The 17,879-nt window shown below is 36.7% G+C and overlaps 1 protein-coding gene across 1 annotated transcript in view; it reads left to right on the top strand.

The window, feature by feature from the left end:
- Window positions 1–17,879, top strand: part of LOC140159016 (uncharacterized) — a 171,560-nt gene that overhangs the window by 143,117 nt on the left and 10,564 nt on the right. Inside the window, 13 exon segments of the mRNA XM_072182334.1 lie at window positions 1,093–1,206; window positions 2,128–2,241; window positions 2,823–2,936; window positions 4,053–4,166; window positions 7,982–8,101; window positions 8,985–9,347; window positions 10,497–10,736; window positions 11,499–11,615; window positions 12,298–12,411; window positions 13,142–13,261; window positions 14,365–14,475; window positions 15,415–15,525; window positions 16,358–16,471. Of these exon segments, the coding sequence (XP_072038435.1) occupies window positions 1,093–1,206; window positions 2,128–2,241; window positions 2,823–2,936; window positions 4,053–4,166; window positions 7,982–8,101; window positions 8,985–9,347; window positions 10,497–10,736; window positions 11,499–11,615; window positions 12,298–12,411; window positions 13,142–13,261; window positions 14,365–14,475; window positions 15,415–15,525; window positions 16,358–16,471 (1,866 nt within the window).

The following is a 17,879-nucleotide window of genomic DNA, read 5'->3' on the forward strand; positions in this document are numbered from 1 at the left end:
CCTTGTTTACCCAAGCCAAACATGCTTCTAACAAATCATTCCATCCTCTGCTGCAGATGTGTAGAGTAGCATACTACTCAGGGGTGTGAAATCTCCTCTTTTAAGCTGAATTCCTCTTTTTTGGAAATTCCTTTGAGGCAAAATTTTAGCTTTTTCTTCCATTTTCAGCCTACTTTGAGCATATTTCAATGCTTTTCCTCTTTTTTCCTCATTTTTTGAACAAAGTTCCTCTTTTTTCAATAGAGGTCACTCACACCCCTGACTACTGTAGTTCCTATATTTAATTCTCAGACGCAGGTGTATGTGTCACAGAAACTCAAACCTAAATAGCAACCGGCTGCTTAGGAACAACATTGCGTTGTGTGATTCGTTTAATTTTTTAGACTAGTGCATAACTTAACATGTTGTATGAGAGTGGGACACACTTAAAATTCAATATAAGAACTTAAGCATCATGCTGATCCACTGTAAAGGGCATATCATATTGGCAATCACAGCGTGTGATTTAAAAAATCGCTGGTGATCAAACGCTGGTAGTTTTGCATAGTTATTGCTACAAGCATCCGTTCATGGCTAGCAATGTAGTGACAAAGTTGCCTTCAAGTTAACTGCTTGCGATTTGATGCTGGGGTTTGCAAGCGACTTATCAATCGGATATCGGCAATTGCTTTTCTGATAAGCGACGGAAGTTTCGTCACAAAAAAAGCCTGCTATATGCTCCTTGTGATTGTCTAGTATGATATGCCCATAATGTATATCCTGTGCTGCATTAGATCTATTTGAAAATAAAATGTCACCTTGGAGTTGAGTGCTGGTTACAAGTAACATGTTACCCTTCATTTGATATGCATTCTGCCTCTTATAGATAAAGCTCATGCTAACATAGAATATTCATGGTCAAGGCAGGATAAATTTGTGTATTTGTTGCTTCGCTTCAACAGTTTAGAACGTTGTTACTGGCTGTTGGTTTTAACACAGCATAATGCAGTGTTAGTTCCTGGAAGAGTGTAGATACTAATAATTATCATTAACTGCATTCCCATCATTTAACCATGCATCCCCTTATTTATCATCATCCCTCCGTCTTTACAGATGTTGTGCCATGTAGTAGCACCCCCTGTCAGAATGATGGTACATGTGTTAATCTAGTGGATAGCTATGTATGTGTGTGTAGAGAAGGATTTCAAGGAGAAGTCTGTGAAATTGGTAAGGATGGGATGTAACCAACAATATACCATCAATGAGGGGCAAAACTTCATACTGTATTCTTTCTAATTAAAGCCACACACTAATCAACACCCTACCATTTTTTTTCAACCAAACTTTTCTATAAATGCTGCCAAAATGCCATACAGTACTTGCATTTTCCAACTGTGTGGAAGATTAAGGTCTTATCTTCCATAGGGGTGAATTGATTTCAACTGGAATATCCCAATGTTTAATTGGTACATTTTGATAATAAAATTGTGATTTTCAATAGCCTCTGATTGGAAACAATTGATGTATAAGTCTCAATTTCAGCTCAACTTTAAACCTATATTAGGTCACATATTATCTAACATTTTATTCATGATAGCCATTTGATTTTTAAAATAACATCTTAGATAATTCATTCTAAAGTTTAGTATTATACTCATTTTTATACGTAAAATCATGCTTTATATGTGATGTGATCAAGCAAAATCAGTCAGAAATCGGAAATATTGATTTTGAGATATAGCCAAGCAAAGGAAATGTTTCCTTTTGTTTCCTGTTGTTTTGGAAACGCTTTAATTGCTCATATCTTTGGAACTGGTTGTTCAATTTCAATGGGGTTTTCTGCAAAATGCAGCTTTGCAAATGCTTATAAGAAACTGAAAATTTAGTATTTCTGAGTTCCGACTGATTTTGCTTGATCGCATCACATATTTGTTTTTATTCTAAAAATTGCTCCTAAAACTGTTCAATAACCATTGCAATATTTACAACATTTTTTAGTCCACCAAGATTCAGAAACATTCTAATACCATCATCTCATAGCTGCCATATGTGATATTGTCAAAAATACCCCAAGTTTCCTGAGTGTGTCAACTATACCTGCTCTATGAACATTCATATATGTTGGTATTTTTGTTGCAACCATTACAGATATTGATGAGTGTGCCAGCAATCCATGTCAGAATGGAGCCACTTGTGTCAATGGAGCCAACAACTTCTTATGTCTCTGTCCTGAAGGATTTGAAGGACAAAGATGTCAATCAGGTATGTCTGTCTGCGTGTGTGTCTGTCAGTGTGTGTGGGTGTCTGTCTGTCAAGTATCAATATAATTGTAGTACAAGGAGACAAGAAAATAGTTTGGACACCTTAAAATCGTGGTCTTTCTTTTTCTGTATTTATGTGTATTTTGTTCTATTAGTTTTATGAGCTAAAGATTTGATATTATTTTCATTGATTCAAAATGATGAGCAAAAGTGGTTGGGATACCAATGGCAAATGTGCTTTTTGGGTCTATTTCTGTACTTGATAACTGTACAAAATTCTACTTTTGTGGTGCCAGGCATAAGCTCTTGCCTCATCTCACAGTCATCCAACTTCAATGCTGACTACCACTTGCCACACATGCACATGCGCAAAAGGATGATGATTCAACATTGATTTGGGAAGGAGGATAATTTCTAAAACTGAAAATGAGTTTATTGAAAGAGTAATTCAAAGCTTCAAATTTCCTCCTGTAACTTTATGTTATCCATCTTTAATAATTTGTTAACGTCAATGGAAAGGCTAAAAAAAATTATGTTACTTATATAATTAATTAATCATTTCATTTGTTCCTTTCCTGACAGCTATCCCTGCATGCAATAGTAATCCATGCCTTAACAATGCCTTATGTATGGATGAGAATGGAGGCTTTAGGTGTGAGTGTGGTAATGGATATACTGGAACCAGGTGTGAAACAGGTGGGTAAATAATCTAAACGGTGGGATTGAAACCTCTTCTATGTGCAAATATATTTTATATGTAGATTTGTTATTTTAATTGTATACTCATATAAATAAATAAATACATGCAATACACCCTCTTTAAATTGAGAGAAAAGAGGAGACGGAAGGGGGTAGGTATAAAGGCATGATTTCACAATTTGGGAGGCCAAAGTCTCAATTGGGAAGAAAATGATGTGTGAAAATATCTAATTAATCCGATTGAAAGACACAGTGTTCCCCCGGCATCACCTTTTGTGTGCACGCTACTTAGAGGAGGGGGGATAGAGGGAGAAAAGAATACTTTGTTTTTTCAATTGAATCTATGATGCACCCTCACCTGTCATAATTTCAGATTGATCTCTCTTTAACGTTTCCTTTATTTGGTACTGTTAAGTTTCCTGGTGCACATTTATGCACTGTTCTAATTCAAGACATCTGTTGTTTTTATGTAAGTTCAAGTAATCAACAGTATAGAAAATGGTTAAAGTACACCCACCAGGCACATGTTGATATGTCAACTTTGAATCAACGTTGAAATTGAATTTCAACACTGATTTAATGTTGATTCTACATTTTTAAACACTTGAGAACATTCCTGCAATCTTATTGGTTCTTACCCAGCTTTACCTGTGTGATATGACACGATATCACACAGGACAGCTGCGAAAGCGTCGACGCGATCACGCGTACTATCGCTATTTGGACCAATCGGGGCGCTTTGCAACAACGGGACTGATCGATTTTAAGCCCTAGGTAATTCCTTGCAAAAGGTAGGATTTAATTTGATTAAAATTTGTATGATATTTTGATTTGAATTGCAGTGTTGAAGAATGAGAATAAAGGTATTGTTTTTAGCTGCTGTCGTGCATCTATCGGCTCATATAAGACTGGTGACATGATTATTTTAAGTAAAACGACGAGGCGAAGCCGAGGTTTTACTTAAAATAATGATGTCGCCCGTGTTATATGAGATGATAGATGCACAACAGCAGCTAAAAACAATACCTTTATTCTCTAATTGACACATCAACCTGTGCCCACTGGGACAGCTGTTCATTTCATTGAGTCTCTTCTATTCTCTTTTGCTTGCAGACATTAATGAGTGTGCTAGCAATCCTTGTATGAATGGAGCCACTTGTAATGATGAACTAGATTCATACACCTGTACCTGTCCAGTAAGCTTCCGTGGTAACAACTGTGAGATCTGTAAGTCAATACAAATCAATACTATTTACCAATGTTTTATGTCATCCAGTAACAGTTTATTGGCCTATTCCAGTTAAAACACCCCCCTATAGAAGACATAACCTTAATCTCCTACACAGGGGGTGTTGATTTCAAATGCAGTCACCCATTCAGGTAATTTCATTTTGGATCCACACTCCCTGTGTGGAAGATTAAAGTCAAGTCTTCTGTAGGGGTGTATGGATTTCATCTGGATCAGTTTCTTGGGGTTGATATCACAGAGACCTGTATACAGAGGGTGAATCAAATCAGATTCATTTTAAAGGTTTAAAGGGATAGTCACATATTTTGTGGATGTTGTTGACTGAATTTTTTAGATTATCCTCATTTTGACTTCATGATGTGGCACATGCCTATTTAACATAAAATACCAAATAAAGGTTGCAACAACATGTTTGTTTTGACAAATTTGGGAAAATTATAGGACCTGATAATGATATGTACGCAACTTTTCTAATTAATTTTTATCTGTAATCTTGGTCAACCAACAAAACTGAAAACTGGTACCAGAATGGTTAAATATTGACTCCTCCTGTATGATCCATTTCACCCTTTACCATGGGGGGAACAATGAAGGCTCTCTATATTATTACAATTGAATATAAACTTATATGTTAGTCTTATATTGTAATTTGTGATTGAGTAAGTGCTGTGACACCAGCAAGCAATATGATTTAACAAAGTTGTTCCTATTTTTTTTTACATTTCTATCATTATTCTATCACTATTTATATATGACAAGAATGGTAGTCAACAGCATGTTCCACTTGATGCGATACTTTTCCACTTGATGCGAAAATATCTCGTACAAATATACACCAGCTTGGTCTGATCCAGTCAAATTAATGGAGCTAGGTTTAATATACTGGGAATATGCAATTGGTATTTTTTTCTACAGAGTACTAAGTGTATAGCCAAAAAACCCATGTTAGTAGTGTACATTATATTATTCAGTTACAGATTTGTATGGGTATTGCAACCTTTTGTATGTTTATAGAGTTGCATGTACATACATGGTTATAGAATTGCATATTTTGAATTGTAACTTCAGCCATGGGAAACTCCTGCCCATTATCTTGTCTGGATCAGAACATGTAGAATAAAAAACTATTCATGAATAGACTTTTTTTAAATGTGAATTTTGCTGCAAAAACTTATGCATAATTATTTGCCTTATATAATGCTTATGTTTATGTGATGCAATCTGGCAAATCAATGAGGTAGAATCAAAGAGTACCAACTCTGCCATGTTAGCATGTTGCTCATGGTGCCAACGTAATGTATCTCCAAATTATTTTGATATGCACTAGTTGAACTTTGATACAAATGCGTGGTTGTTTGCATTCTGCGTATGAACGTGTGATGAGCACTGCATACGCAAGCCTGTGTAATGCCCAAGCTTAAAAAAGCAATCATTCATCAATTTGGGGCACTTATCTATAAATACCGGAGGTACATTATCTGCCCTTCATGAGCGACAAATGAAGATGTTGGATTGACCATAGCATCAGTCACCAAAATTTACCAGTATCAGTCAGTTTTTTGGTCAAATTTATTTAGATGCAAATTTCAGTACTGAACTTTCACTGAAACTGACAGCTACTTAGCATATTTTGCCTGATTGCTTCACATAATTTGACTACAATGCTTTTGACCTTTCTTTGGTTTGCATAGAACTCAGTGGTTTGTTTCGACTTAATGCTGGTGGACGTAAACCACAGGACTGTAATGTTTACAGCAAACAGGTTTTAAATCGTTTGTAAAATGTTGGTGTTACTCGAATGAAAACACCTTATGAACACAAACAAACAATACCGCTCATTCTACAAAATCCGGTGCCAATAGCCTTTTTTCCATTCTTTGGTCCACAAAAACTTTGTCGAGCATTTAGGGCATCAATTTTTTTTTTAATGATAGAACCAACGAGATCTACACGGACATATATAGTTTTCCATACTTTAAATCCTTTCTTCAGCCTGATTAACCCTTGCAAAGGCTCCAAAATCGCTAAAAATGCGTTTCCACAGCTCAAGTGTCACATCTAACCCTGAATATTTTCTTTGAATAAATGCGATTTCTTTACATATTTGTTGTTTTTTAATTAGATAACTCACCATCATATTGTTTATCAACATTATTTTTTAGTGATTAAAATGTCTTTGTGTAATTCTAAAATAAATTGCACTTTCCACCAAAACGCTGTGAGCTACGTTACCCATTTTTAACACACGTTATTGGAAAGAAGTAAAACAGAGGTATCAATGTAATTTGCAGTTTTTGAAAGGAAACACTCATAGGTTTTTAAAAATCACAGTAAAAATCGTGATGCTGTAGCATTTTTGGCATAGAAATGTTGTAAACATTGAAATTTCGACCGACCATGTTAAGATTGGTGAGCTACGTTACCAGGATTCTATAGTATGCACTTGTATTACATGTACTTCCTAATAATATGTGAAAGCTACCAGTGGTCGAACCCCATTTATATTAGAATTAACCGACATAACGTTCTAACGTTCGCAAATCACATTAAAAACATTAAAAACCAGTGAACTACGTTACTGTGAGCTACGTTACACACTCATTTAAGCATCTTCAAAACTTCTATGAAATGGTGAAATCTGTTCTACATTTCACTCAAGTGATCTTTAATTTGCTTTTTATGACCTTGGATTGAGTAAAACCAGCCCATTTTATAGTCGGTAACGTAGCTCACATTACATTGAGTTTTAGTGTTAAAAACATCATGACTTCCTGAAAGAAAAATATGCAAGTGGTGTTGGCAATTTTTACATCTGAAAGTAGTGATACATTTACTTTTAAAAACACAAAAAGCAGGTCTTTTTGAAAAACTTTTATTTTTCAATTTTTTAGTGGATTGGCACGGATTTTGTAGAATGAGCGATACACTGATGAAAAAGTGGTGACCAAGTTTTAACATATCACTGGATCATGCAAACCAAATGAAGTGTCAATTGTCATATGAGTGCACAAAAGACATATTGGAAATAGCTGCCTTATGTTATTCAGTAACTTCTTTCCATGTTTAAGATGCTTGGTCCTTAGGTAATGACTCATACTAAGTACATTGGTCACAAGAATCACTGACTGCCTTTGTAAATATATGACATGTTTGAACTTTGATATGTTGACATTTTTTGGACATGTCAATTGACCTTTTCGGTAAATCCCATAAGCCTTTGCGAGTACACCTGAGATGTCGTCATTTGCAGGGCTGTCAACTTGTTGGAATTGCTTGGCGTGAGACAGAGCCGTACAGGGATTTGTTGACTACAATGTTCATTTCGACCCATGAATATTTGAGCCATGCCGCTCGAGAATCTGAAAAGCGGGGGGGGGGGGACCGTGAGAAAGTGACCCAATGCGTGAGACTCACGGCCAATGCGTGAGAGTGGACAGCCCTGTCATTTGATGTCATGCCGACTTGCAATGCGCAGTAACGATGTTTGATAAACGATCGGCGCAGATCGGCGTGACATCAAATGACGACATCTCATCTCATGTGTGCTCAAAAAGGCTTACGGGATTTACCGAAAAGGTCAATTGAATTCTAAGTGATTCAACTTAAGGCAGCTATTTTAGATACGATAGTGCACTGCTTGCATCTCAATAGTTAAATGCAAGAAGATCGTAAGTGTTTTGTTTTTATTATGCACCTACAACCTTGTTGCATTTGACTGACTATTTCTATGTGCAGCCGTGAGCCGTCACTGATTGTAGCCTATTGCTCTCTGTGTCTATCTATCTATGTGCAGCCATTGTATTGACAGCTTGTAGTAGTAATCCATGTGAGAATGGTGCCACCTGTCTAGCAGGTGTGGATACATTCACCTGCCAATGTCCAGATGGATTTACTGGATTCAGGTGTGAAGTTGGTAAGTAGGCAATATAGCTCTATAGGATTGTATGACCGGTATTCGTACTACAGATTGAGGGTTGCAACTGTTAAGCTTTGATCAGGATCAGTTCCAGCACCTTCAGGATACAACTATTAGTTATACAAGTAGATCGCCCAGAGTATCATAGTGGGTTGCCCCTTAACCAATGATACGCGTGCCCCATTATCTACTTCAAAAATGGTGCCTCTGAAAAGAGTCATTTATACTGAGCTGTCCTTTCCTACAGAAAATTTGGTGACTCTGAAAAGAGCCTTTTAGGCTGACTACCCCTTGTCCACTAAAAGGTTGGTGCTCTGAAAAGAGTCATTTATATTAAGCTGCCCTTTCTTACTGAAGATTTGGTGTCTCTCAAAAAAGCCTGTTACATTGACTGCCTCTTAAAAGGTTGGTGGCTCTGAAAAGAGTTGTTCAAAGTAGGTTGATGATTCAGTACACGCAGGACTCCTAATGGTATTGTCCTGAAGAAATTGGGGCTAATCCTGCTGTTAAAACTCAAAATCTGTTGTTGGTAAGTATGCTTGCTTTTGAATATATACACTGAAGCCATTTTGCCTATTGATACTGGTATGAATTGATGTTGGAATTACTCAGGCCCCAGACTCTTGGTAGGTTACAGCACAGTTAATGTCAAATTCTTACACCATAAATTTAATTTGTCAATTGTAATTCAATTCATAGTTATTTATACCTGGATGAATGATAATCTTCACAATCGTGTTTAATATTATATCGTTTCATTATTTTTTATACTGAATTGAAATTGTAATACTGGCATGAAATTTAAAATGTTTTGAAATACTTTTTAATTTTATTTTTAACATGGTTCAAATAAAATTCTTTATTTTGCTTTTCTTTGAAGCTCAAAGTTCATGTATCGTACAACTTAACCTTCCTGATGAAGGCACACTAGATGTCACCACTCCAAATTACCCCGACGACTATGACAACCAACGATTCTGTCGCTGGATCATAACGGCATCGTCAGGCAAACAGATCCGACTTATCTTCCGGGACTTCCAGACAGAGCTTAACACCGATTGGTTAGAAATTGGCGATGGTAGTAACCCAAATAATGCTACAACAATTATTGCTCAGTATTCGGGAACAACAACACCAGGAGCAGTGGTGTCTAATACTAATCAGATCTGGATGACATTCACTACAAATTCTGATAATGCATACAGAGGATTCTATATTGAAGCTATTGACAACGATATTGCAGGTATGGATATTGTTTTATTAACACTACCAAATACCACATAATTCCACAGCACGAAGCAACTGCAAGCACTGGCTTCCCACATGATCTGATTGCGCAATCCTTTGAGCACCCATATACACAAAAATGCTGCCTGGGCAGGAACCACACTCATGGCTTGCTATCACAGGTCTTGCCCTCTGCACTGGTCCCTGGTTCAAAACTGGACTAAAGAAAACAACATTGCTCTTAATCCCCTTTCTTCCTCCCTTCCTTCTTTCATTCCCATCTGCCAATTAAGTATAAAGAATCTTAGGGTTTCCATAAAGATGATACAAATGGATTATTACTATGTGTATAATAACATATTTCCATTCCTTGTTGGGCAGGAAAAAACTCCTATGTGATTGTGGCCCTGAACATGTTTAAAACAAAACTGCCAAAAGGTTACATAAGAGATTTTACTTTAAACATGTTCAGGGGCCAATGGCACATTGGAGGTCTTTCCAGCCCAACGACGCATTTTTCTATGTCCCTCTCCATCCATCTATTCTTTGTTTCCTTCTCCCATTCCTCTGATTTATCTATTATTAGTCTTCTCATCCAACAGTCCCACCCAAAAGGGGGGATGTGGGGTCATTACCCCAGGGTCGTAAGGGGCTGTGGACCCATCATTATGGGAGCCCCAAACGAATTAAAAGAAGGCCTGTAAAAATAAGAAAATATAAGAACTCAAAGAAGAAATGAGCATATATGTTATTGCTGTTGCACAAGAAAGGGGGTGGCAACCATTTCACAAATTATGTTGGCAAAAAAGGGGTCCTATGTGTTCATGGTATCCCAAGGGCCCCAAATGGGTCTTGGTAGCCCTGCTAACCAATGCTCAGTCCATTGGTGTGTCCATACATCCATCCACATATCCACCTGCCCATCCACCCTTCCTTCCATTCATCCCTTCCATTTCCATTCCTATTTCTAATATTTTCAATTTGTTCTTCCTCTCCCTCCTTGCTTGTTCCGCATGTGTACAATATCCTGCGCATGAAGCTTCACCATGTAATTCACAATAAATGTTGATTCAAGTCAAAGCTTTAAACCAATTTTTTTTCTATCACACATGTTTTATGCAAATGTACCTTGTAATCTGTAATTGTGTCAATTTTTTCCCTGCAGCTGGTTGTCGAGGCGAGCCCTGCATGTTTGGTTCTACCTGTGTTGATACAGATGATAGTGCCGGATATAAATGCTACTGTGCCTATGGATACACAGGAGCTAACTGTCAGATCAACATCCCAGTAGGTATCAACCCATGTAACTTCAATCAGTGTGAAAACGGAGGGAATTGTATGGCAAGTGGCACAGCCTATACATGTGTTTGTACTGCTGGATATATAGGACAATTCTGTCTAGAAGGTAAGAACACATATATTTGAACAATTGAAAAAGTTTTTTCCATACTTCAAAAAGTTTCTTATTTGTGATCAATATTAGGATGCAATATCTAAATGGTGTTATATTGGGATATTCCAGTTCAATGGAAGACACAACCTTAATCATTCATGCAGGGGGTGTAGATTGGAGTCACCCATTTAGGTAATCCCATTTGAAATTCACACCCCCTGTGTAAAAGATTATGGCCATAGGGGGTGTATGGATTTCAACTAGAATAGCCCATTGTTCACACCTTTAAATAATCATGTTATTGGGATATTCCATTTAAAATCCACATTACCCCTGTAGAAGATTTTGGAAATATCTGCTACAGGGGGAGTGTGAATTTCAGATGGAACTAGCACATTAGGCTATTCCATTAGAATTTCATACGGCCCTCTGAGAAAGATGCAACCTGAATCTTCCCCTGAGGGAGAGTGAGTTTCAAATGAAGCTGCTAATGTGTTAATTCCATTTCAAAGTCACACTCCTCATGTGGCAGATATTTCCACAATATTCCACAGGGGTAGTGGGGATTTTAAATGGAATAGCCCTTACAGCTGTATTTGTAAATGTCTGATGTGTTACAAATGAATAAATGATATCTTTATTAGAAAAGTTCATCTTATGATTATGATTATGATTTCAAAATATATCACAAAAGAGTGCAGTCAGTGTTTGCAGATTCAATGTATATTACTTGTATGCCTTTTTACTTATAACCTCATTTCTTTCTTGATACAGAACTTGAGAATGTATGTGAAAGCAGCCCTTGTGTAAATGGTGCTACATGTAATAACCAAGGCAATCAGTATGAGTGTCTATGTGTACCTGGGTATACAGGCACATACTGTAATGAAGGTAAGGCTATATCAGCCAAGTAAATCAAATTTCTGTGATCAAGTAAAATGCATGTCATTAACAGTCATGTGCTCCAGATGTTAACTAAGATTTTTTTTGTTGTAAAAAGTGGACCCAACCCCCTTAATAAAATGCCCTTTTTGGACTTTTTGAATGTATTTTCACCAAAAAGTGGACATTTGACAATTTTCTCCTACTTTTTACTTCCTGTTCTACTGTTCACTACCCCTACTTGTTGTAGGCATGTAACCAGGTTGGTCATTCCAAGGGGATAAAACAGGTTAAGGTTAGGATTAGGGATAGTTTAGGATTAGGATTGGGATTAGGGTTAGGATTAGCTTAAACGAAATAATTACATAAAGGATTGACTGAGAAAAGGGTCCAAAAGTGTTGATTTTACATAAAATTCCATCTCTTTGTCCCGATTTCCCAAAGGTGGACTCTGCCCTTGCCTCCCCCAAACAGCCATGTGCTTGGAAGGGAAAATACGTATACAAACTGTTGCAAGATTGGTTGGCATATATTGATTTAAAATGTTGAGATAGAAATAAAGAGCCATTGTTCTATACAAAGTTTGAGAATGAGATGTTATGGTATATTTTGTGGACTTCAATGAGCAATTTGTTTAAATAACCAATCTTGAGTCACAGATTAATACCTGATTGTCTCTTGTTTATCACAGATGTGGATGAATGTGTGAGCTCGCCATGCCGTAATGGAGGACAGTGTCAAAATGGTATCAATGAGTTCACATGTATATGTCCAACTGGATATACAGGCTTATACTGTGAAGAAGGTATGTATCACCATGGATGGTATCAACAAATAAAGATATGTTGTACATATGTGTATACCAGAATCTGGAATTTGTTCTTGATTGTCTAATAGTATCATAAAGTCAAATCTCTTCAGCACCACGCTGCAGCGAATTGCCCCACCCCACCATTCAGCGATAAATGAATCTCAAGTGTGTGGACCAATTACCAATAAATGAATAGCAAAATGCATTGTTATTGCATTTTGAAACCTCAGATGCTCTTAAAATTAACATAGTCTTTAAAAATCAGCGTAACAATGGATAAAATACATCACAAATACTGCCACAACCTGACACTTACATAGACAGATCTTAGACAATTTGGATAAAATTGTTGCAAAAATTGCTCATGAGTGGGTCCCCCCTTTCAAAACCTGGCTCCACCCCTGCAAACTAGCGGTAGCATGATTTTCTGAACTGTGGCAAGCATCGTTCATGTAGCCCAATTTGGCCAAAACCATGGCTTTGGCATCACTGTGTCAAGTCCCTTATAGTAATCATAGTTTTTATTTGATTCTTGAAAGCTGTGTGATAACAAACTTATGTAACTACTCAACCAGATGTTAGTAGTGTTTTCTGCAAAATTATGAGGTCAAGATGTAAAAATGGAAATTTTGTGGGTAACATTTGAGGAAGCTTACTCACTCCTTTTGTTTTTAATTTATTGAACAAGAGCAATTTTGTAATGATATTATTGCTTTTGTTTCAGCGCCACCTGATCCATGCCTTGATAATCAGTGTTTGAATGGAGCAACTTGTATATCAATAAGCCCCACAGAGTTTGAATGTAATTGTATGGAAGGTTTTAGTGGACAATTCTGTGAGACAGGTGAGTCACATGGCCATTCCAGTTAAAATCCATACACCCCCTATGGAAGATGTGGCCTTAATCTTCCACACTGGGAGTGTGTATTTTAAATTGAGTAACCTGAATTGGTGACTCCATTTGAAATCTACACCCCTTGTGTAAGGTTATGCCTTCCATTGGGGGTGTATGGATTCAACCAGAATAGTCCATTACATAAGAGAAAGGATGAACAGAATTTTATGTTGAGACCAACCAGCATTAGGGATATAGGGTTGGCATGGTAGCTATACTATCCTAATGATCAGCTTGTGACAGGTGGGGCTCATAACATTGTGGATTGATATTAGAATGACGTAAACACAGTTAGGCTCAGTACTGACGTGAACTGCACTTTGCGTATTGCGTGACTGATGCGTGCTTTTTGCGAATTAACGATGGTGTTACTTGGGACTTAACTGACTCGTGCAGTAACAAAAAACCAAATAACTCTCGCATATTATGAGCTGATCATATGTGACATGATCTGGTCCATGGGGGCCAAAGGCGGCAAATTTGAAACTGAGATAAAGGTAGAAATTTGGAGTAAAAAACAATAAAATACATAAGAAAATAGACATCATAAAACTTAATAACTTTAGATCCAAGTATGCTAGACCTTTGGTGTTTTCAGTAAATGATAGCCTATTGTATAAGGAATATAATAATTATAGTAACTCAATTTTCTAAAATGCCTCCTTTGGCCCCCATGGACCAGATCGTGTCACAAATTATAGTGATTTTGCGGTTCATGAAGTTTTTACTGAACATGCCTCAAACTGGCCCAGGATTGGGTGACTTCAAGTTGTATCTCAATCAGATGTCGCTATTGCGATTTCATTGAATGTTTCTTTAGATTTGCTTAGATTTATAATCTATAATAATTTCAGCTTACTATTGGTAAAAATGACGATACGTAAAATCATGCAACATGATTTTAGGGTTCTTATTTCTTCTTTCCTTTATTCACTATGTGACATGGAAGTCACACAAAAATGACAATGAATAGGAGAAGTCAGTACGCAGTATCTATAACTATTTCTGGGCATCCAACATTCCAAGTTAAAAATGTCTATTTTTTCATACAGGGAGTGCCTGCCAGAGTGACCCATGTCTTAACGGAGGTTTATGCATAGCTATAGGTAGCATTTATGACTGTTTCTGTCCATCTGGATTCACTGGAGCCAATTGTGAAACAGGTTTGTAGCCAACTCCATCACCATCATACAGGCAGAGCGATTGAATGATGCATAAAATATATGCCACATAATTTAAATGTTTACTTGTCGAATAGTAATATGAATAATCTGCAAAATGAAGGAAAAATTGCATGGGAACATAATGTCAATATGTCAGCTTAACCCCCTGAGTACTACCTGCCGATCTAACATTGCCTCTGATTGGTCAATTACATGATATCTTCACTTTAATCACCAATCAGAATGGAGTTTTTGCAAATAATTCACCCCAATTTTTTTGTGTGGTGAAATTATTCTAACAATGTTGCTAATTGGTCCAATTGATAATGAAAACTTCTTTTTGACCAATCGGCAGGTAGTTCTCATGGGGTTAAAAGATGACCTGACACCCTCCACTCAACACAAAAGTTGGTAGCCATGCATGTTACCAAATATCACAGAAAAAGGTCTTATTTCGACCGGTAGCACAGACTGTGAAATTTTCAAAATAGGGGGTATTTGATAAGTCTCACTGTCTGAAACATTTCGGATAAAAGGGGTACTTTGGGAAAATCCGGTAATGCATTGCATATCAGATCAGATTAGAAATCCCAAGAAGAAGTCCGAGGTACTTTAGAAAAACATTTCAGCATAGAATCCCGCGACTTCCAGTAATTTCCTCTCTCACAGAAACCAATAGTTAAAATAAGGTAAAATAAGGTAACATTTTTTATTATTTGACCCAAGATTTGGGCTGAAATTTTCTGGTAACCCTGTTGAAAGTTTTATGTTATGGTAAGGGATGAAATCAAAACTCGACTGACAGTTGACCACCAGTTCAATCCTGTTCTGTCCAGTGTCTATTGTTCTAAACAATAGACGCAACCGCCGATCAATCACCAGTCATGTTTGGATTTCATCTCTAATGCAATATTTCTATGTTGTCTATTAAATTTTCAGACATGAATGAGTGTGCAAGTAATCCATGTAGGAATGGGTTCTGTCAAGATGGAGCCAACTCTTACACATGCTCATGTAATGCAGGATGGTCAGGAACTAACTGTGATATAGGTAAGTAAATCAGTGAAGCTAGTGTCCGAGATATCAGTCTTTTTGCACTTTTGCCTATAATATGCAAGTGCCTTCCCCTGAATTATTTGTATGTTTGCTTATATGATTTGATTTGATTCATGCAAGTGCCTTCCTCAAGGGCATGCTTTAAAGAATAACAGTAATATTTATAGTGTGCTATACGCAGGCATAAACTCAAGTTTTAGCACACTTTATACAGTAAATTGCTGACCATTGTGGCTCAAGACACGCATTATAAACCATTTAGCATCATTAAGGGATGCAGCTTTATACAGACACAGACCCTAATCAGCCTACATATAACCATCACAACCAGGATCAGCTCCCCAAGTTTGTATAAGTAGACCAGGACAATTCTTTGTGTAGGTGAATTACAAGCTAGCTCAATGTTTTGAAAAGAACAGCATTTTAATACTGCTACAATCTTGGAAATAAGTACTTGGAACGCTTGGCACACTCTGCCGTAAATTCCATGCCGAATTTCTAATGATCATGGAAATGACGTATATTGTGCATGGGAACAAACATGACATCTACAACAATGATTTACCCTGCCCCCCTCCCCATCAATCAATGTTGGACACATTGGGAAACCGCTGAAGATATCGGCATTTCTCAACATTGCATGGGGGAAAGGGGGGTGACAGTTTTCTGTTATTTACACGCAAGCATTCCAAGACTTATTTCCAAGATTGTAGGGCTCAAACTTGTACCATCATCAGGCAGTCACACATCAGTGTCTAGCACCTTACAAAGTCAGCTAACTGGACTGCTGAGGTAACTAAACTGCCATATTATTTTGTCAATGCAGATATAAATGAATGTACTGGCAATCCTTGTCTTAATGGTGCTACCTGTGTTAATAATGAAAATGGCTACCAATGTCTATGTGACGGAGGATTCTCTGGAGTCAACTGTGAAAAATGTAAGTCTACATTTTATTCTAAACTATAGAGATCTGTAGGTTTTAGATTGTGCAAAAAGTTTTGATGTACAAAAATCCATGTTTGGTTGGTAGATATATATAACTAGGTATGCTGTACTTTTGTCTATATTGCATGTCCAGCATATAAGGAGTTTTTGTCAGATTGAAAATAAACTGAGCTAAAAAAGAAACTTATAATTTTTCACAAGTTGTGAATCACAAGGTCATATCTTAAAATACTGTCAATCAAAATGAACCAAAATTACACACAGGATTACCTTAATACTCTACTCAAAACACATGTCAGTAACCAAGCAGTTGTCCAACTGACACAACAGCAAAATGCACTGTCATGGGACAGCTTCCTGGACTTCCTTCACTTTCACAGCCCAACATTTGGCACCCAGGACAAAAATTAAAATCTGTGAGAATGCACACAAGATCCTTGCACAGATGATAAAACGGTGCTGCTTTCTGCTTTTCATACACTTTTTTCTTGATACAGGGCTGGGCTGTGAATGTGGTCCAGGAAGCTGTCCCATGTCAGTGCATTTTGCTGTTGTGTCAGTTGGATAACTGCTTGGTTACTGACATGTGTTAAGAGTAGAGTATTGAGGCAATCCTGTGTGTAATTTTGGTTCATGTTGCTGGACAGGATTTTTAGATATGACCTTGTGAAAAATTATAAGTTTCTTTTTTGGCTTAGTGTATAACTAGTTATGCTGTACTTTTGTCTATATTGCATGTCCAGCATATAAGGAGTTTTTGTCAGATTGAAAATAGTTACTTTTACTTGAAAGTTGTTAATGATGTTGCATTGCCTTCCTATGTGTTTCTTATCAAAGTATAACACTAAGCAGCAATGTCACACAAAGACAAAAATTTAATAATGATGCTCTCAGAGAAGAAATATCAAATTAAAAAATAATAGTAATACACAAAAAGTAATATTTAAACTTGAGTTAGGTAAGTAACATTAATTTGTACATTATGAAATATCTTACATTTGGAATGATCGTATAATTTATTACAGTAGAGAATTGAGGTAGATTATTAGGTATAGATGATGATTTTGAACTCAGGGATGATATTAAGATTTAGTTTCTTGCTTGCCTCGTCATTTTACAGTTTCTTCTTTCATGTTTGCAGTGATCTTGTATTATATATAATATATGTTGGTCAAAAGATAATTAATCAATGGAGTCACTTGATTGAAGATTTTGCATCACTACAGTTTCTTTTAATCATCAGATGCAAATAATATATATTATATATACCTTATTTCTTTGTTTGCAGTGTTTATATACTCATGCGTGATCATCTCTTGAATAACATCTTGGTATACATGTACATCTATACCTATATACAGTTCAAAACTCTTGACACTGTCTCAATGCATGCTGTGTAT

Source organism: Amphiura filiformis, chromosome 1, assembly GCF_039555335.1.
Source record: "Amphiura filiformis chromosome 1, Afil_fr2py, whole genome shotgun sequence".
NCBI lineage: Eukaryota > Metazoa > Echinodermata > Ophiuroidea > Amphilepidida > Amphiuridae > Amphiura > Amphiura filiformis.